This window comes from Poecile atricapillus, chromosome 2, assembly GCF_030490865.1.
Source record: "Poecile atricapillus isolate bPoeAtr1 chromosome 2, bPoeAtr1.hap1, whole genome shotgun sequence".
NCBI classification, from domain to species: Eukaryota; Metazoa; Chordata; class Aves; order Passeriformes; family Paridae; genus Poecile; species Poecile atricapillus.
In genome coordinates, this window is record NC_081250.1 from 50106070 (window position 1) to 50128746 (window position 22677).

General features: G+C 38.1%; 1 protein-coding gene across 1 annotated transcript in view; it reads right to left on the reverse strand.

Annotated features, from left to right (window-relative positions):
• The window catches only part of CNTNAP2 (contactin associated protein 2), a 1026949-nt gene that overhangs the window by 100259 nt on the left and 904013 nt on the right, over window positions 1-22677 (reverse strand). The window contains exon 16 of the mRNA XM_058833182.1: window positions 7811-7981. Coding sequence (XP_058689165.1) covers window positions 7811-7981 — 171 coding nt within the window. The remainder of the gene's footprint in view (window positions 1-7810; window positions 7982-22677) is intronic.

Here is a 22677-nt window from a genome sequence, read left to right on the forward strand (position 1 = left end):
ATTTAGATCAAGAGGGTATAAAAAGTCTAAATTATTCAAGATAATGTTATGGCAGCCTTGTGATAGTAACTGCCTTCATGCTCTTAAAAAATAGATTACTGTTTTATTAACTTTTTAACAAAATTTTACATGAAGTTTTTCTTTCCTTTTAAAATGTAAGAAATTACATGTGTTCAAAGTTTCTAAACAAAAAGTTGTGAGCAGAAATATTAATTTTCCTTAGAATAACTGTATCAAAGCAAGATAGAAAAGCAGAGCCCAAATTAAACAAGATTTAACATTTAATTAATTTCTGTCATGATTTAAACTGATTTTTCTAAACTAGCATTTAAACCGTAATGAAATGCTGCAAAGTGTTAGGAAAATCTGTGACCAAAACTCTGTATGAACGTTTAGCATCTACCTACAAACACCTAGGGAGAAAATAATTATATTTATTTGAATCAGTCTGCTGACATAATTTGAATTAATCATCTGCATAAATATATTAAGTACCATGGATACAACTGTATTAATATTACAAACACCTCTGCTTTCATTACATCTAATCTTCTAGTTACAGAAAAATCTTTTTCTACTTTAAAACTGAATTGCCTTGGTAAAACCACTAAAGACTGATTTAGACTCTCAATAGGCTAACAGAATAATTGCTAACACTTTATCTAAAAAGCCCAATTTACAGAAAAAAAAAGTAGTTTTCAGAGTACCAAGATTCTGTTTATCCACTTAGAAGAATGATTCTCAAAAATATCTAAATAATTTAGGTCCACAAACCCATTGAAATCAGGCCACATAGCCTCAGGAAACAGTGAAGCTTGTTTTCTTTTCCTTTCCAAAGGAAATCCTTTCAGATTTCCTCACTCATGGCTTTTCAAGTTATGGCATGATGTTGGTGATTGTGATTAAAGGTAAGAGTGACAGTGACAAAAGAGCCGGGTCTTTGTGTGCATCCTCCCCAACACCTCCTTTCTGCTCTCTCTGATGAGCAAAGAGGTTTGTCCCAGGAGGAGAACACCAGGTGGAAATTGCAGGAGGAATTTCTGGAATTTCTGTCTGGATGCTCTCCTAGCTGATGTGTTCTGGAGATGGGGGAGCTGAGATGTTTGTGATTGGCTTTGGTACACATCAGCCGGTATAAGGGTATAAAATGATGAGAGTTTTCTGGTGACTCTCTACTTCAAAGTATAGGTAATTACAAAGAATATGTAAACTAATGCAATCACCATATCTTTAGTGATTTAGAGACAAGATTTTACCCTGCAGTCTATCAAGGTAAGACTGCCCATAAAATCAGCAAGTGAAATAGATATCATTGCCTAACGTGAAGCAGACACAAACAATATGAAAGCATATAGTGGCCAAAGTTAACACAATGAATGTCCTTCTTTGATTTAAAAAACCCTCTGATTTTTGGAAGAAGAGAATTGTTACAGATTTAACATAATTGATTTTTTTTCCAAAAAGAGCAGAGATGGAAAACAGAATTGCAGAGATGGAAAACAGAATTGCAGAGATTGTTGATGAAATGTGTGAAGCATAGGTCACCAGAAAATTAGAGGACCTCTAATTTGGTTTGGGTCAAGTAATATTTGGTATTATAATAAATACCTTTGCACAAGAAGTCAGCATATCTCTATTTATTTTATTTTATTTTTTTTTTGCCAGTAACACAAGGTTGGAGAGGTCAGAAAATAATACACCACAAACAGTATCCCAGTGTAATCAGCCAAAAATTCCTAGGACAAGTGGGCAGCACAAGAATTAATGTCATTGTAGAGGGCACTGGTAAACCATTATCAGAATTAATGTGGACAGTTTGGATTACCTGAGTTTAAGAAAGAATTCAAGATGCAATGAGTAGGGAGAGCCTTATTAGCATAATCAGAGAACAGGAGAAAATATCTTATGAGAAGAGATTATGTGAGTTCATCTTGCTTAACATAGCAATTAAAAGCTGAGGGAAGATATGATTGCACCATAAGCACACAAGTGGAGAGTAAATGCTAGGAAGTGAAAACAATTAAACCAAAGAACGATACTGAAACAAGAATGCATGGCTGTAAAGAAAAGATGCAAATCAAACTGTTAGAAATGAGACTTCTAAAAAAACAAAGATGTGAGTCTGAAACAGTTGTCCAGCTGGCAAAGATTCAAACTATTTTCAATAGAGAATTGCATAAATTTAGGGAGTTAGACACAGGTTATGCATTTTGGTTATCTGTGACTGTGAGGATCTAAACTCAAGGACCCAGAAGGTTTGTTTCTATCATATGCCTATAGCATCTGGCAATTTTGTGCAGCATAGTAACTATTTACTTTCTGCATAAAAATGATTAGCAAACATGAAGAAGGTAACAAAGTCTCTGCAATGTCAGCACATAACAGGAAGTAAACTGGAAATAAGGACAAAGACCTGAGATGAGTTACTGGGTGGTAGTGCCAGCAATGGTTTGCCATGTGTTGCATGTTTTTAGTGCAAAGCAAAGTCAGGACTATGCTCTTTGAATGCCAATTAGCTCCCACCTTGAACTTTGTGTGAGCTGTAACTGATTTATAAGACATTGCACATAAAATGACTTTTAAAGTGGCATTTATGGCAATAAGAAAGGCATCCAATCACCCTTGAAAGGAGAGGGGTAATGCTGAGGGGATGTGCTGTATGCTGAAGGGTCATGAATGCCATATTGACATTGAAGGACACAAAAGTAAGGCAACCTGTAACTATAGTCTGCCAAAGTCCAAGCCAGTTACAGAAGAGTTACTGATGACCTTTTCCCCACAGCCTTGTGATGAAGATTTTCCACTGGTCAGTTTTAGGCTGTTCCCCAGCTGGGTTGTTTATTTGCTGCCTTTGGCTGGCTCCCTCCCACATGCCAGACTGGGCACCTATCCCCATCTGCTAACTTGGAACAAGGTAGAGGTAGAACTGTTCTTCTCAGATGAGTCATAAATTGGTTTGTTTGAATATCAGGCATTTCTGCATCACCTGCCTCATCTGAAACAGAATCTTGTCTTTCAAAGACTGGTGGTTGCAGTTTTTCAGACCAGGTTTTCTTTTTGTTTGTTTGAAAATTTAATGCTGTCCTGAATATGATGAGAATTTGCAAGTACTGTTGTAAAAACATTTGGATCATAAATCTCCCTGAAGAAAGGTAATGTTTTTCCATTTAATTTAACAACTTCTTGTGGGCCTCTGGGATGTAGAGATTCCTCAGTGTCCTATGCATTCTTTGACATGTGGCTAATGCAACATGCTTTTCTGGAGGGGTGTTCTATAGAAAAGTGACCTTCTGCTAGAAAAACAAAATAAAAAATCAATTAAAAGAAACAATGAAGGTCATATCAGTTTCCCTATGAGGTGAAAAACCAAGTGTTGGAAAACATAAGCTTTAACATATGGGACTTTGAGCATCATGGAAAACTCACCGATATGGCAGAATTGTGTTTTAGGATGTCTCTGGAGAAAGACGTGATTGAGTTATTAAAATTTGCAAGAAAATATATTAATCATTCCTGTGTTAGAGCATTTAGTCAGGAGGAATGAACTCTGCCTGGGCAGAACCAAGCAGCCATGGGAATCATGGTCCCTAGTCTGCCACTGCTTCTTGTCTGGGTTTAGAGGAGTTACGTTTCAACTAAGTAGTGTAGAAACAGCTGAGCACCAGAAGCAGCACGGGACTTTCCATGTGCAAATGTCAGGTATTAGAGCACTGTGAGTATCCCCGGCTCACAGAGCAAGTACACCCATCCTGAAGCCATGCCACTGCTCTCATTAGCAAGCTGCTCCAAATGATCCCTTTCACAGCTGCCAAGTTGAACTGATCACTCCCTGGGGAGAATTTTAGGGCACTTTTAGGGGTTATCAGCCAAGTGACATCCCTGAATGCAGTGGTTATAAATGTTTCCAGCTTTTTACAAAAAATAATAAGAAAAGATCTTTCCTCTCTAACATGTTAATGCCAGGATCAAACACAAGCTGACCTTTATCTCTAAGTTTTTTTATTTTTTTTTTTCTGTTGCAAAGGTGACTTGCTGTTTACTTACTTCAGAATAGTAACAGTGAGACACAATTCATTAGTGTCTGTGGATTGCTTGGAGGTGCTGGGATGAGAAGAGCTACAGAAGTGAGTAGAATGTCTTCTTCATTAAAATTATATGGTAGTGTCATTGAGAGAGTTTTCTGGAAACAGTGATGGTAGATGCTTCTTACCAAATTACCACAAATATGCTCCCTTCAATTTGCTTTCAGGAATACATTTTTTCCAAAACTTGGGGTATCTCTTGAACAGAAAATTCAAATGCGATCTATTTGACAAGCATCTCACGTATGAAATAGCTACATTTTCATAGCCATAACTCTAAAATCTTCAGTCCATATTTCATAAATGTACAAAATCATATAGGAAAGCTCCAAAAGAGAATGCATCCTCTCTTTTTCACCCTAAAAACCAGTTTTAATTTTAAAATCACCTGGAAATTTTGACCAGAGATGGAAGCGCTGCCTTACAGAAAAATTAATACCTTATTCAACTACCACCTTTCTAAGCAATCCTAGCCATTGTCAGCTGACCAGCCAGCTATGAAAATTATGGCGTTCTGTAGATTTACTGGTGTATGTAAAATTGAGGCTTCAGGCTAAAATTGAGGCTAAATCTTTGTCAACCATTCCATGCATCGTGACAAGTAAAAGCCTGCCAGAGGAGTTGCTTGATAAATGGAATAGCTAAAGTCTTCAGCCACATTCATAGCAGCATTTTATCCCTGTTTTTTTCTTGACAGCCTTCCTTATCAGCTGTTTGGAAAAGCTATTTCTGAAATCAAAGAAACATGGTCTTCCCTTCCTTCCTCTATCCCTTCCTCCTCAGAGATGGCAATCTGAGGTTTTGCTAAAGGCACATGAAGCTTCTCTTCAAAATACTGCAAATGTCACCTCTTTTTCATATGAATATCGAGAGTTAGAAAATCTGTGCAATTATTAGACCCTAAGACAATATAAGACTTTAGATTTATTAGATTCAAAGACAGCATGAAGTAAAATAATTTAATGAGTGTTCCTAGTAACAATTTTTGTGCTCAGAATAAAACATGCAAACTCCTTTCCAAAGACTTGAAGCTAAGAATTTTAATAGATTGAATGATTTTTTCCCCTAATGCATTCACCAAGTGAAGCAAGCTGATTAAAATACTGTATACTGTAGAACCTTTTGGTTTCTGGTCTATAGGGCTAAGCTTATACATCATTAACCATGTATTACAGGTACACAGAGGTATTTTACACATAAGGGAAAAAAGAAAACAGAATTTGTACAAGCAGGATGCTGATTTTCATATTTTCCTTTTGGAATGGTAAAAATTAAAGAAATTGAGAACAGGCTTTGTAGTAAATCATCCTCTTCCAGTGAGTACCTGTATGAGAAGGCAATGAACAGACAAAAACAATCCACTGGGTGAAGGACAACAGCTTTCAGTAAATATGTGGTGATGGTCATTATTCAAAAAAACTTCAATACAAAATAAGTATTCTATTAGAGAATGTGATAGGTAGCTAAAAAGCAGCTTGCCAAAGGAAATCTTCTTCAGAGTTTGGGGATAATTCTGTAATTACCTTACCAACCTAAATTTATATTCCTACTAAGGAACAAATTCACATATTAATTTTACAGGACTTCCATAAAAAGGAAACAGGCTTAAGAAGCAGCAGAGCTGGCTGTAGAGCTGTATAAGGTAGTTCCGAAATCCTGAAACTTTACTCTTAATTTAAATAAATTCCAGATAACCATAAATACAGACTAGAACAAAACAAACCTAAAAATATGTAAAAAACCACATTAATTAATAAATTTGTAATTTAGGAGAGGGTGAGTTTCTCTTTATTACTGAACTCACAAGATTCAGCACTTTTTTATTTGTGACCTGTAGAGCACTTAAGTCACAGAAAGGCCTTTTCCTGGGGCTCTGAAAATTTCAAACAATAGTTTCCAGAGAAAAAGGGTAGAGTGAATGCAATTATATCAAATGAACTGCTTTGTACTTTTTAGCAAATACAGTCTGCGCAGTTCTTACGCTTGTTTTACATATTTTCTTAAAGATCATATTTCAACTTCTTCCATCAAGAATTTATAATCTAAAGTTTAGATGCAGGGACATAAGACAGAGGTTAAATTTTTGCATATGCCAGGTCTCAGCAATGCCAGTGGATCTCAAGCACAGGTTTAAAATTAAACTCCTGTTTAAAGGATACTCTGAGCACTCTGACATTTTCTTGAACTGGTACATCTATTCAGTGAGCAGTGGCTGATTATTGTCTACCCTGAGCTAAGCTCAAAAGAATTTTAGTTGCTGTCAAATCACCTTTATACGCTGATAGTGTCACTTTTTAGGTAAGTGAACAGCAGCGTGGTTGGTCTGATTGCTGTGGCTGAGAACACCTTCCACAACGTAGAAGAGCAAGAAGCTCTGAAGATGCCCACCTCAGCTGGCTCTAATAAAATAAATTAATATTTTAATTTAATTTTAATCCTACTTAAATATAAAAATGCTCTGGCCCTTGTAAAAGCAAACAAGACTATTCCCTGCAACTGAGTAGGAGCTATTTTGAGTCACACAAGTTGCAGATTAGAGAAACTGGATTAAGCAAAGTGAACTAAATTCATTGTAGAAAGAAAAAAAAAAAAAGTCACCAAATGGAACTTGGCATTTTATTCTTACCTGGAGGGAAAAATTTAAATGCATTTTAAAGGAGCCTCTTAGTGCATTCTAAATTTCTGCATTCTGATTTGTGTGTTTAAACTTTGGGAAGTGTTGAAAATGGCTCTTTGCTTTTAAATTAGATCTGTGCATGTAAATCCCATTGAATCTGCATAAAAATATAGATTATTTAGGGTCCACAAGCCAACTGCTTTTCTTTCAACATTAATGACTCACTGACTTTTGTGCATCAACATTTAGATCTGGGTCCTTGGCATACATGAGTAGCTCCAGCAGCAGAAGGCAACACACATGCTTTTCCCACTGCCCCAGGGCTGGAGAGCAGGGAGGTTGTAATGAGCTGCTTGAGGCTGTAATGACAACCACATATAGCACAGAGGGCTTCTCCCTGCTCCTGTTTATGGCAGGGTCAGGGGAGAACAAAGGAGACATGAAACACGTTTCCCCCTAGTTCAACTGCTTCAATGCTGCGAAGCAGAATTCAGGACCGGCTGAGGATTTCAGCACCTTCCTTGGAAAGTTTGCCCCTGGGCCTTTAAAAGTGGTTTGAATAATAAAATTGACTTGCCTCTTAGTGTCATTATACCCTCTTTTCCAGATCAGCGATTTTGTTAACAGATAATGCTGATAAAGACTTATTTTTATGAGATTTTTTATGGCTTTTAAGTATCATATGCAAGTTTTCAACTCTTTGGCTCCTTGCACTGCTGATTAGGATGGTGTCTCTTTTTCCCTTCTTTCCTCTGTTTCCAAAGCAACCATGAAACAAAATAGAAAAGCACACAGAGCTGAAGACATAAATTTTTAAGAAATAATTCTGACATGCAATTTTGAAAACCCTTTTCAGGTTAGTGTCATTTTTGTAATTGATGTTACCAGTTTCATTCTTCTTTGTATTTTCCCCCCAATAAACAATTCAAATATACTTCAAGCACTCCTTTCACAAAAGGCAACTTGAAAACATGTCAAGCAGCTTGATTTGTGAGTTTTTCCAGGATTTAGAGAGCTTACACATTTTACTAAATGGTACACATTTTTTGAAACCTACTATTCTACATGATACTTCAACTGCTGAGAGTAGGGATAGGAAGCCTACACTTACATTTCAGCTCCAGTTTGATGAAGTCAGTGTTCCCCAGATTCTCAAGAAACACCCCATCCGAGGCTGATGTTTTGAAGTAGAAAGAGATGTCTGCGCTGGTTTCCCCTTGGAAGGTGGAGAAGTGAAGGTAAGATGATGAAGTAACGAAAGAAGCTGCATTCCAGTAATTCCCTGCAGAGGATAGACAGAAAAGACATGTTCCAGTGCTCTCCTGAAGTTGTTGGAAAAGTCAAAGATTTTAAAGTCCTTGTATACTACAGTGCTGTCTGTGCTGAAGAATGAACCCCAAGCACCTTGATTCTTGCTACCTCCATTTCAGGTTTCAGAAAACAGGGCATGTTAATGGCAGATCTAATTTCAAGCTCTTAATTTATCAAATTCAGTCACACTCAAATGTTGTTATTACATATTTATTATAGTAACACTGAACTCATGGGAGATCAGACAGAGGAAACACCAAATTTAAAACAAATTAGTACAACACTAATTTGGTGTCTGCTTCACCTCAGGCACATGTTTTGCTTTCATATACTGCTTCATGTGTGACTTACCTGTCTTCAAAATTATTCTACACAGCTACACCCCCTGCTGAAAATGTAGCCATGTCTATTTTAAGTCTATTAATTTAAATCACAGGAAAAATCCAGTAAATGAAGCTAATCAATACAGACACAATTAGCATATGCACCTAATAGTCCCCCTAGTACATTCCCACTGGAGAAATATAATAATTAATAACATCCAAGAACTATTACTGTAGTTTAGCTAGAATGACAGTTAAATTCAGTGCAAGGTAGCACTGCAATGCAAAAAAAGGTCATAAGATATAAGAGCAGGTAATATCCTCTTAATAAGAAGATCATAAGATTCATAAGAGAAGGCTTTGGGGTGACCTAATTGCTGCCTTCTAGTACCTGAAGGGAGGTACAGGATGGATGGAGAGGGACTTCTTAAAAGGGCAAGCAGTAATAACAGGGCAAGGGGGAATGGCTTCAAACTGATAGCCAGTAGGTTTAGATTAGATATTAGAAAGAAGTTCTTTACTGTGAGGGTGGTGAGGGACTGGAACAGGTTACCCAGAGAGGCTGTGGATGCCCCATCCCTGGACTTGTTCAAGGCCAGGCTTTCTGGGGCTCTGAGCAACCTTGTCTAGTGGAAGGTGTCCCTGACCACAGCAGGGAGCTGACAATCTTTAGGTCTTTTCCCACCCAGGCCATGCTATAGTGATGCTATGATGATGATATAGGTGATAGAGTAAGCCAATGAGAGACTGAAACAACTCATTCTATTTTCATCAGAATTATGTATCCAGTTTCAGAAATTTATTAGAGTATCAATAATGATGTCATCACAGCTGAGTCCTTATTATTCCAGCAAATAAACACAATAATAAAGTACTTTCCATTCCAGTCAAAAGTCCCAGATATTGGTTTTGAATTGTTTGATTACTGACATAGGTGGTAATGCTATTATTTGTCTGGTTAGCATAGGATGAATATGAATGAGAATAGCTGAAGCTTCAGATGATGATCAGCTATGATTATATTATACACCACTGGCCCAAACCCATGTCGGAAGTTTTATTATTTGAGTAATTATTATTCTCTATTAAAATTTAAATTAAACTTCTGAATTAAGAGATGCTTTTAGGTATAAATATGTGCATACTATTGCTTTCCATAGTAATATTGCATAGCCTCCATTTAATTCTGCCTCTCTCAAGGATTCAGGGTATTTGGAACAAGGAGCCACTTTCCATTTACTTCAATGCATCCCAGGAGGAAAGTTGTAATTGACATTTTGTGTGTGTATATATGTAAATACACATTTGAGCAGTGAAAATGGGAAGAAATAGGCATTCATGAAGCAGGTATGGGTTTGTGAATTAACCAGTTAGGCTAGATCAGCTAGTTTTCAACACATGTTACTATTTACCCTACTTATACAAACCAGTAATTTCCAGATTGAATGTTATTAATGATTTCTATAGAAATGTCAATAATTGCCATATCATAAACCTTCTTGGGCAAGAAATATCTGCTCATTATTTGCAAGGCTGTTCTCTGAAAACATACCTCATGCTAAGGCAGCACAGATAAAAAAGGTCTTGAATTTTATTTTCATTCATGGTCTCAGGTCTCTTTCTCACTTTGCAAAGTGCTCTCTCAATATTAGGGTTGCTTATGGTCTAGATGCATGAGTGTTTTGTCAATAATCTGTTAATACAGGGTCTGGAGGAACTTTGTATGTGCTTTTCCACTTGCAGATGTACCTGGACATCTCTGTGTTCTTTTCCTGGGATCTACAGATATGCTAGCTGCTGGCAGACACTCAAAAAAGATTTTACTTCACTTGCTGAATAAACTTACATGAAATAAGTGGGACTCAGACAAAAAGCCAGGAATATATTAACAAAATCTCTGTTCAGGAGCTAATTTAGCTGCCCTGAATAACCTTGTAGAAAAGCTTGCATGTCTTTGTAACTTAAATAAGTATTTTAGAACCCTTGCTTTACACTCCAGGAGTATTACCAAACTTGTTAGCCTAAAATATGAAGAACACACGAGAAGTAAAATTGCTATGAGCATGAGAGCTGTGAAATTCAAGTGCTACTGGAGACAAATCTCTCTTCAGAGAGAAAGGTGTCCCATCCACTTCACTTCACCAAATGAGACCAGTACAGTATATTATTATAATGAATATTGCAATAAAGGAAATAAGAGTAGGAGGTTATATTTGAAACAGCTATATATTTTGCAGTATTGTATTTACATATTTTTAATTATCTTGCAAACTTGAAATCATTAGGCATAGACTTACTGCAGTGCTGGAACACTGTGGGTTAAATCCTTAACTATGAGAATGCAGAACTGAAGTGCTGGTTTGCCTTTACAGGGTAGTAGTTTTCAGTAGTATGTGACCAGTTGGACATTTCAGAGATTTTAGGACTGGTATTGTTTTTGGGTTTATCCAGCAGGGTCCAGCCCTATGGCAAAGATTTCACACCTTTACCACAGCACGCTTGCAAGGAGGACTGCTGCTTCTGAGTGTGACAGCAGGGCCAGATAGGCAGGTGGGTTCAGATGGAACCTTCATCACCTTCTTATTGAAACAAAATGAATCAATTTTTATTTAGAGCTACATCTAGCCTGCTGGAGAGGTCCATCACTAAGGATTTTACATTTAATTCAAAATGCTACAGTTTGACTTTGCAGAAAGCCTTGGCCGCAGACATTATTGGTGAGAGGATAAATACAAACAATGCAGACAGAATGGGAGAATCTGCACCTTGAGAGAGACATTTTCAAAGACTATTCATGAGAAATTCCTATAAAGATAAAATCATGTTTTTGCACTCTAGTACACATTCATCTCAAAGCACTTTCAGGGGAAAATGACTTTTTATTAAGAGGACAATAGAAATGTTTTGCTAAACATAAATAATGATTTTTATCATAAAATGATATCTTTTGAAAGAAACAGGCTCTCTAAGGAAATATTGTATAAAAATCCACTTTATACACATTATTACAGTTTGCTAGGAAATTTTATCAGTCACTATGCCTCAAAATTTCTTTGGTACATTGTCACAATTCTTTCCTCAAGCGGCTTGAATGTATTGATCCTACTGGCATTTTTCTCCCACTTTAGTCTGACAAGCTGTAGATGGAGAAAGCTGGGGCTGGAACTTAAACCACAGAGCAGAAGTAGAGCAGCAGGAATATCAGACAGAAGGTGGGAAAGGGATTTTATTTAGAAAGAATACTATAAATGATAAGTTTGTAATTTATGAAAATACCAGAGTCTAAGAATTATTTTTATTGTATTGTCTAAAATATGACATTACAATTTTACTTTCTTCTTTGTAACCTCATGTATAATTCTGTAATGAAGGCCACAGCTCTGTTCTTTTAAACTCGCTTAGTGTTTGATTTAAACCAATTAAACAGGTACAGCACATGCTGCTGTTATGGAAGCACAAACACAAATCAATCAAGACACCAGACAAGCCTTTTCAGTTGTTTTGCAACTCAAGGTGAATGTGGGGATCCCCAAGACACGGCTGTGTTTCTCATAAAATTGCATGGTGATGGCAGTAAGCCTTAAGACACAGAGGCAGACAAGGGAATTGCTGACCACAGCAGAGGAAACTGCCATGGATGTTTGCCTGGATCCCAGCAGGAATCAGAGCTGTAGTTGAGACAGAGGTGCTTCAATGCACCAAGTAACACTTTGTGATTCTGTTTTCAATTTGTGTCAAGGTTGCTCACAGCTTTGCTTCTCTGCTGTGAAAATTAAAATCCAACCCGTTAAGCTCCCGTAAAACACTCTTACTGCTTTCTCATTAGTTTTTCTAACCCTGAATTACAGTGTTCTTTGTAATTTGGCACAAAAGTGTCACTTCTGCTGTTCCATAAAGACTCAGCCTCAGACAGAAGGCTGCGCTATAATTGCAAAGGTATAATTTTTACAAGAACAGCGATAGTCTGTAGCCACAAGAAACCACCTCTACTAAAAAAATTAATGAGAAGGGACATATTAAATCTCAGATAAAAAGCTGAACTAAGACTTCAAGATTTTTCCCATGAAGTCCCACCTCAGCAACAAGGAAGGAAAGCCATAATACTGACAGGGACAAACGCACATTGTCCTGAGTTATGCAACATGAACAGGCATCTTTTTATGTGTGGCAGCTCTGTAACTTGAAAACATAGAGTCACTGGCCTTACAGTAATCATCCTTTCAGCTTCTTCCTTGCAATATTTTTGTTCAGAGCTCCCTTGCTGGCTCCCATCAATATCTTCTTTCTTAGCATGATTGAAATTCATGCTTTAACACCATCAATTTCACTTTTACATTTAAACCCCATTGAAATGGATAATGGCAATACCAGAACTGTAAAAGACATCAGTGCTTTTAGCCCTGCTAGGCAATCACACTAGAGAACGAATGCTGCAGTGTCAGGCAGCTCTTATGTATTACAATAGACCAAAAACCTCCAGGGCCCTCATCTGCAGCAAAACAGATTTTCTATCAAAACCATTATGTGAATAAAATGTAAGAATAGTCTTCTATTTCAGAGGAGATGGATGTGTGAATGGAAAACTGTTCTGTGGTACAAAGTAATGGATTGAGATTATCCATACAATTATGCTCAACAAATCAAGTTGGTGGGTTTTTTTCCTTTCTTCTTTTTTCCATTCTGAGAGGGGAACCTATGCATGCACACAGAGCAGTTTGGGTATCGGTACAGCAACAATCACACCTGAGACTCAAGTCTTCAGATCCATTTCAGAGTGGAACTGGCTGTAATGAAAACCAAATTTGCTGTTGGACTTTCTATTTGAAAAGTCAAAGAAAATTGGCAGTGTTTCTTTCACTGAGCTGTACTTTATTGTGAAAGATGTAACCATGACCTCAAAGCAGGTCAGGCACTATTCTGGCATCAGTGCTAATCTTAAGGGAGTTGAGATCACAGCTTCAGTCTGAGCTGGAGTGGGGGGGTGTATTGGGGGAGAGGAGAGCAAGGATGGCAAGTCTTCAGCATTCTTTCCTTTGCAGGGAGAAATGCCAGTGGCTTCTTCCTTCCTGAAATATCTGCTTGGTGTTATTATTCATTGTGCTAACATGTTTTTAAACCTTTGTTTTCCTCTGGTCTGCAACTCTGTGCCACATCTACTATGTTTTGCTCTAACACATTTCCTATATTTAATTCACATACAAGTTACTATATATGGTAATTTTTGCATAGCTTTGATTTTTTTGGAACCCCTAGAACCAGTTTTGACCAGCTGCTGTGCTGAATTTATTTTCTTGTCAGTGAGCTGTTTAGAGCCTTGGGATCCCCTCTATCAGTCATCTTGTATCCTCCCATGCCTGTACCCCTTTTCCCAGAATCCCATGTTCCCATTTTTCAGGACTGCTGAATATGTGCCAGCTGTGCATCTCTCTGCCTACCGCCATTATTCTTACTGCTCCTGCACCTGGGCTGCAACATCCCACATGTTGCTGCAGGCTGAGGAGAGCAGCTGGAAAGCTGCTCAGGCTGCTCAGGGGTTTGACACACAGATGGATATATGAGCCAGCAGTGTGCCCAGGTGACTGAGAGCATCTTGGCCTGTATCAAGGATAGTGTGGTCAGTAGGAGTAGGAAAGAGATTATCTCACTGTACTCATCACTGGTGAGGTTGCACCTTGAGCACTGTGTCCAGTTCTGTGTCACTCGCTTCAAAAAGGACATGGAGGTTCTGGAGCATATCCAAAGAGGGAAATAAATGTGGGGAAGGGTTTAGAAAACATGTCTTCCTGCAGCTGCAGGAAGTGGGGTTGTTTAGCCTGGAGAAAAAGAGGCTCAGGAGCGACAGCCTGAGGGGAGTTGTAGTGGAGTAGGGATCAGTCTCTTCTGCCATATCTTAGATAAAAGAGAGGAAATATCATTAAGTTTTGCCAGGGGAGATTACAAAAGGTGTCTGCATGTGGCACTTGGGGATATGATTTAGGTGATTGAAGTGATTATGGTGGTGTTGGGTTGACAGTTGGACTAGATGGTCTTGAAGGCCTCTTCCAACACTGATGATTCTGTAATTATGCTAGTCATCAATATCTCACTCTGCACTAATAAAAAGTAACTACTTTTTATTATTGCCTATATAAAATGGGGTTGTACCATAGGAAGAGAAGCAAAGGTAAAACAAACTAGTACTCTTTCCATGATAAAAAAAAAAAAAGGGTGTTTCATATAAACAAAGTTTGAGACAGGGCTCAAAATAGTCCATGACTGGCAAGTCTGTGGCCTTGCATACTCCCTGCCATCTCCAAAGACTAACTAGAGATAGCAATAATGCATTTCTTGGGCTATGGGTTAACAATTGATCAACATCACAGCAGAACATCTCTTGAAATGAGATAGCATGTAAATTGCTACTTAATTTAAAATTAAGACGGTATAGTGTCCTGATTTATTCAATCCAAACTTGAATCAAGAAAAATAAACCAGAAGGAGCTGCTACACATGATGTTGTCTTAATAGCAGAAATGTCTTTTGACAACACACAGGAAAAATAATCCCCAAGTGAAGAGATGGAGAGTGTATTAGCACTGTATAACAGCAAACTGACTTATCCCCTTTCAGGCTAAATAAAAATATAGGTTAGATTTCAATTTCCAAGCTAAAACTAGCTGTGTATCTTTCAACAAAGTAACAAATGGCTTGAAGTCCAGAACAAAACCTGCTGAGAATATCAATACATATAGAGATGAGCTCAGAGTTAACAAAACAGAAAACTTAACTCCGCAGTGGTTACTATCATGTTAAAGACAACTCAGATTTTAAAAGATAAGTTCTAGGTTGAAGAATTTTTTTTTTTTTTACATTGACCTTTCTATACCTTGACACTTTTTTTTTGCATTGACCATCTAGTCCAAATGTCTGACCACTTTAGAGCTGACCAAAAGTTAAATCATGGCTTTAAGAATGTTGTCCTTAAACACTCTCTTAAACACTGACAGGCACAGGGCACCAACCTCCTCTCTGGAAAGCCAGGGCTTGACCACCTACCCAGTAAAAAAAAGTCCCCATGCCAAGCATGAACCTTCCCTGATGGATGCAGCTTTTAGCCATTCCCATGTGTTCTGGCACTCAGGTACCAGAGAGAAGAGCTCAGCACCTCTCTCTGCACTTCCCCTCCTCAGAAAGCTTCACGGAGCAGTGAGATCAACGCTCTGCCTCCCTCTCACCAAACTACACAAACCCAGTGCCCTCAACCACTATTCAGAAGACATTCCTGACTGCCCCTTCCCCTCCTTTGGCGCCCTCAGCAGAACACATTCAAGGACCTTCACATCTTTCTTCAATGGCAGGATCCAGAATTACACACAGCATTCAAGATGAGACCAACAATGCTGAATACAGCTGGATAATCACCTCTTTGGACCATCAGTCTTGCTGTGTTTGATGCACCCCAGGATGAGGTTTGCTTACCTGGCTGCCAGGGCACACACACTGCTGACTCCTGTTGAGTCTCCTGTGAACCAGACCTCCTAGAACCCTCTCTGCAGGGCTGCTCTCCAGACACTTCTCTCACAGGTTTGTGCCTGACATTGTTCCATGGGGCAGAATCTGACATTTTGACATACTAAATTTCATCCCATTAATCAAAGCCTAATGATATATTTTCTCAGATTCCTCTGCAGGGGCTCTTGTCCCTCAAGAGAATAATCAGGACCTCCCAGTTTGGATAAATCAGCAAACTTGCTGATGCATTCAACTACTGCATCCAGATTCTGGATTGTCCAATGTTGATGTTCAATTTCTGTACTACACCTGAAACTCAAAGTAATTCCTCGAGGCTTCTCTTCTGGAAATTCATTGCATGCACCTTCTCTGAAACTGAGACCCTGAAAAGGTTAACTGTCTTCTCATTTGGGTGGTGATCTTCCACTGATGCCCTTGTCTCCTCCAGTTGTGGGGAGGTTGTTTGGTCCTCACTTACAGATCTTTGTCACCTCTCTTTCTGCATGCCTGCCACTGTTGTGACAATTGTTGACCTCATTACAGAACTTATCATCTTTTCACATGGGCCCAAAGTCTAAAGCCCCAAATTCCTTTATGCATAACAAGATACTTAGGAGAGAGTAAGTGTATTAAGAAAATTACAAATGCAGGCAAGCCTTAAATGATTTATTTACAAATTAAAGAGTTTCATCCCTATTTGGGATCAACTTGAGTTCTCTGGTCAGCAATGAAGGACATAAAACAACTTATATTAACATTACAGTAAGATGGACAGCAGTTTGTCTGCTGTCATTATAAATTATCTGTTTTCATAAAGATTCTCAAGTGACATAACAGTTACAAGACACTGATCAATGGATATAAACACAGATGATAAAGTTCGCTTTATTCTACCAGTCACCATATTTGCTGAGTGAGGGAAAAGTGCAATCACATTTATCAGTGAAATGCTGGAGTCAATAAAACAGATTCAGTGATGCAGAAATGTTTCCAGCACCTGCTGTGTTTCCTGCAGTCATCTTTGGAAGATCATTTTTCAAAACTCTTGCCTCCTGGTCATAATGCCTAATCACGATACATACCCTGTCACTGCTGGCATCATTACTTTCATCCATAGAAAGAATGAAAGGTCCTGATCTGGCCTGGTTTACAACCTGGAGCTGTGTAATGTGCTGATGGAGCTTTAATGATGCATATAAACTGGTGTGCTTCCAGGGGAATTTTTTTTTAAACAATAACTGACCTGTAAACATGAGCTTGATCACCACTGTGCCACAGTCAAGGCAAGTATGTAGGAACCCTGCCATGAAGCCAGAATGGTAAACATTAAATACAGGAGCCTGCTCCTCTCCACAATCCATGTTACTGCAAGGCTCTGTTTCTCTGTTGTTCCATATACACTGGTGGGTGTTTGTAGCTGTGCAAAAGAATAGTAAAGCTTTCCATTCCCACCTGGTAATGCTACATAAAATCACTGTATGCTCAGCGCATGTCTGTGCAAGATGGAAGGCAAAGACACAAGGACAACAATGTAAAAAAAAAAAAAGAATTTTCTTTAGAATCCAGTTCCCCTGTGGTACTAAATCTATTCCCTGTGCTGTGGAGGTGAACGGGAGGAAATGGGAGCCTCTGTTCTCCAGATCCTTGGCTAGGTATGTGGACAATGAGATGCATCTCTAGAGTCAGAGCCATTGCATTGGCCGACACCATGTGGTCAACATGATCTAAATTCCATTTCTTCTGCCATTCCCATTTCCTCTTCCTGGCATGATGTTTTAAAAGAAGAATGTCCTGGGTAATCTTCATACAACTCTCCCCCTCTAGATTTTCTCATTTTCTCTGCTTAGAGTGACATTTTTGTTCCTATTTGTGGCTTTAAAATCACTGGTATTTGGCTATGGATCTGAACTCAGTGTCCTGGCTCTTTGGTCACCTGATTTGTTCTCCCAGATCAGCTACATTTTCACAATGGAAAATGTTTTTCAGAATTGAAATGTAAGATGCAATTTAATCTTGATGTAGTACATTAACTATCCTTCATGTCATTGATTCCATTGTTATTCACAGAGATTATGGAATTTATTTGCTCGACCTTCTATTACTGGATGGATTTCAGAGACTTTTGAACTAAAGCTGAGAATATTTAACTCTTGAGATTTGACTAGGTCCTTTGGGGAATTGTAGTCCTCTAACCTGATGAAACAGGTGAAATAATTTGCTTTAAGTAATTATTTAATTCAGCAGATGCATTAGTAAAAAGTCATGCTGTTCTACTGTTTATTTGTAGAAATATACTTTCAATGACTCCTTTGCTCATGTCCCAGTTCCCAGAAATTAATAAATATTTCAGGTATACTTCAAACCTACAGTAGAGTACAACTATCTTCATCCTTATGGTACCACTCCAGTTTTATGTCACTGTAACATTATTCAAAGTCCAACTTCCAATAATCATTATTTCTTTTTATGTTTTTTTTTTTAAATGTAGTTTTTATGGACCGTAGCTATTTATCGGAGCACTTGCAAAGAATTTGAATTATAGAGATGGACATTTTGTTCTGAATTCAAACAGCTAAGAGCTTAACACCTCCATGGCCTCCCAGTCCTGCAGTGCTCTAGGAGCTGAGAGGAGCCACCAGAGTCTGTGGTATGTTACCATTCCACCCCAGACACTGGTGCCTTGGCTAGAGCATCTGCTCTACTGTGTGCTGTGGCCCTGGAAATGCTGCTTGATATGCCTATGTTGATATAGACTTTACCCCTTCTGACTTTTTCTGATTTTTTCTGAAAAAAATGTCTTTGAAAAGTAATTTTACAGTTCATTTCTATATCATCTCTGGCAGAGAAACTTTTCACATGACTGCATTTGAGCATTTATTCCGTTTCCTGTTTGTTCCTTATCTTTAAAATAGCTCATTAAGACTATCACTGTGTCCAGATATCTTCCTGTGATCTTACTATCTCAGCAGTGTTCTAAATCCAAGAACACAAAGAAAGAATACCTACAAAATATAAATTAAAAAATAAAATTTTGTAACATTACCAGTAGTGCCACTTTTAATACTGTTATCAGAGAGCGCAGTTATATGGGCAAAGGTGGGCTCCCTGTAGAAAGGTGAATTTGCTGTAGGAACTGCACCTCTCCCTCTTCTAACAGGCATTGGCTACTCACACTTCAAATTCCACACAGGTGAAGGAAGCAAATATGTGTAGTGTAATAGCAAATCTAAACCAGAACATTAATGAAAACTTTTTAGTCTAAATAGGTTGTCATATGGAGAGAGATCTATTGAATCCTGTTGCAGCTTAGTGGTAGCAGCACTGAGACCAAGAATCTTAAACATATATATGTTAAAATGCCCTTGTATGAATTTAATGACTGTTAAATCAATCAGAATTTACAGATATATAACAAAGACTTATACATAGCACATCGCAATAAAAAGTACACTAGATCTACCATTAAAAATAATAATTAAAAAAAAATCTAGCACAAATAACCCATGCTAAAGGCTTAACTTCCCTAGAGACCCCCTTCCAACCTCAGCTATTCCGCAAAAGTATGAACAATGTTTCTGGCTTGCATAAAAAATTACAAGAAAAAATCGATTTCATACAAAAAATTGAAATTAAATTAGTATTTCAGAGGTGAAATGGTATGTGGAAGCAAACCACAACTCTGCATCTACAGAAGATCTGATTCTGACTTCTTGCAAATCACTTAGACATAGCTCTACTGTTCATGGCATTATATGAACAGTAATGTAATGATTCCCCCCAAAAAATATTCTCAACTCTTTTCCATCTCAGCCAAAAGACTATGCAGTGAAAGAGAGAAGGGAGTAAAAAGACATCTCATTAAGAACCAAAGTTTTCTCTTTCTTTCTTTCTTGCCTGCCTGCCTTTTGTAGCTTTCCCATTCTAAATGTCTTTCTACTAAACAGTTCATCCAGAAATTTTGACTTTTAAAGAATATTTCAGCTGGCTGGTAACAACAGTAGATTACAGATACAAACTACCTCTAGACATTTTGCAACACATGGCACTGAGTGGGAAAAACATGAACATCTAGAACTAGACTTTCAGAACACAAAAGGACCCCCTTGCAGTGAAGATTTTTATCTGAAATGGAAGGGGACTTGGGGTAAAGGCATTGTGCCATAATTTAATCATTCTAAATTCAATTTCTTGGCTCTGACATTCTTAGCATACATGACCCTGGACAAATTGTTTATGGTTTATGGCTCCAGAGTCCAAGATCTCTGAGGTGAAGAAAATACCATTTCTCTTTGTTCCTTTATAAAGTGTTTTTGAATCTTGATCTTGTAGGACTGTCAACATTTGCAGCAAACTTTAGTTACAATCTTAGGCTGCAAGAAGCAGCTTTTCTACTTGAAACAGAGTACAAAACTTGGCTGGAATTTGAACATGCTCCTATGATACAAGAGTTGACAATAATTTTCCACAAATTTACTTCTTACTTTTCACATTATCAAAATGCATTGGTGTTGGATGAAGTCATTAAATGAGTGTCAAAATAGTTTGAAACTGGAGAACACAATGTGACAACATTATTTATGGATAAAAATATATTACATTCATAAATATTAGATCTAGCAACACTTAAAAAGCAAAGATGACAAATATTTTACTATTTGTTTAAAAGCAAATATTTCTTCACAGTGTTTTGTAACCTTGTATGACCGTAATTATCTCACAATGACCAACATACCCATCATGGTGCATTAATCGTTATGACATTTCTTTCCAATATAAAAATAAATAAATGTAATAAGAATCTTTGACTGTTAATGATTACTGGTGATTTTTTCTCAGATTTTGCTTGAACCTCAAAAGCACTGTATGACATATGCTATCATGTAGCCCAAAGCAGAGCTCCTTTGGACTCCTTTTATAAGAAAAATAGATATCTGACATGGCAGATCTAAACTTATTGAAAGGGAACATCACAGTCATGCTTATCACAGCTACTAGATGAGGCATTTGGTGTTGGGGAAGAGTTCAGACTAAACTAAAGAATCAGAGAATTCAAGAAGAGAGTCTGTATTTAGTCTAAATAAGAATCCATGCAGAAACTGGGAAGAGTTTGGGCTGCTGACACCAGGGGTGTACTTCACTTTGATCTGCAAAGTCTTTCTTCTTCTGAAAGATGGAAGAGTTGTACTCTAACACTTGACTTTACAGTTTCCTTCATTGGGAAAAGATAGTATTTGTGCACAGCAATCTTGATTTTCAAATGGAGAGGAAGGGCACAAACGGACCAAAATATACTTGTATTGATCAACCAAGATGTCAAATATACATTTAAAGGGCAGTCCTGGGGGAAAAAACTGCCTGCACAGAAACTTATATGAATCAGGATCTGATTTAGGGAAACCACCTAACTTTAGAGGAATTTGTTACTGCATGACAATCTCTGTTCTTGGAGGAAATTTTCCCAGTGACAAAAATGAATGCAGCAATTGTCTAAGGAAATATTGGCCTGAGTAAAAAAATGTCTTGGAACAAAACCAGAGCCTGGGGATGGAGCACTTGAGCTCTGCAGGTGTACCCAGGTCACTGAAGCTCAGACACCTCTCCAGAAGTGGGATGGAGGGCTGGGGAGTTGAGAGCAGAAGCTGGCCTGCACAATCTTCCCCCAGACAGCTCTAAGAGAGACTCTCTGCACTGCTCTGTGTTCTTGTCATTTGCTGTATGGGCTTGGCTGGGGTTCCTTTGTGTAGATAGCGCTGCACTGCGCCTTGTAAACTTAACATTTGCCTGTAGTAATTACCTCGACTGCAGCTTGACCCTCGAAGTGGGGCTGCTCTGGCTTGGATTCAGCCTTAGAGTAAGTCACTATAATGGAAACTAATCTTAGTCCTCCCTTTTCAGACTATAAATAGGCAGCCTGTAACCAGCATTGCATGTTTCCTGTGTAGTCATCCCTAACAGACAGAACAGCTGGTAAACAAGGCTCTAGTGGATCTTTGTGATGTCAGCTCTCTGCATGTGATGGTGGGTCACCTTCTCAGCCATCTTACAGTGTTTGCTTAAGAACACACCAAACACATCAACCAGAGCACTTGGCTTCAACCATCACTAACTCTTGATTTGTGGGTACATAACCTGGTCTGCTGTTGTCATGTGTTCATATCCATTTGTTTCTGAATTTGATTAGTACTCTATGGGAGCTTGAAGTACAAATAAATACAGGTTAACATAGAAAATTTGATGAGGAGGAATCAAATGGAATGCTGTCTTTGCAATGAAGGCAAGACTGGCATCTGTGTTTATTATGTTGTCTCATTGCAAGTGAACAGCTTATGTACATATTATTATATACACATGTCAGTATTTGTCAGCAATCCAGGCTCTTGCTGTTTTTCTCTAGAAACTTACTCTCATATTTTTTCAGTGACAGTGCAGGCAAATCATGGAGTACCACATAAAGATAGCCATTCTCCCCCCACATCCCCTCTTCCTCACTCCTTCTCAATCCCATCCCCCAAAAATAACCCAAACAAGCAAACCACGGAGAATAAAAAGACTACTAATTAATGACAGATTCAAATTTGATTTTTTCAGGGAATTTGAATGAAAGCCAGCAAAGGGTTAGCAAAAAATCATCTCAGAGCCTGGTCACTGCTGAGCTTACCTTGTCATTTCTGATTTCATTACAGAGTTTCTAGAAGAACAGTTGAACCTGCAAAATGTTCTTTCTCTCCCATGTGCTGAGCACAGTAAGCCAGCTGCTGTGAGTGCTGAGGTAGTGAGGGCTGGGCAATAGGGTGGCAGCAAAGTGGATTACTCCAGCTGCATCTAAAAATGTATGAGTTCTGCAGAGAGAGAG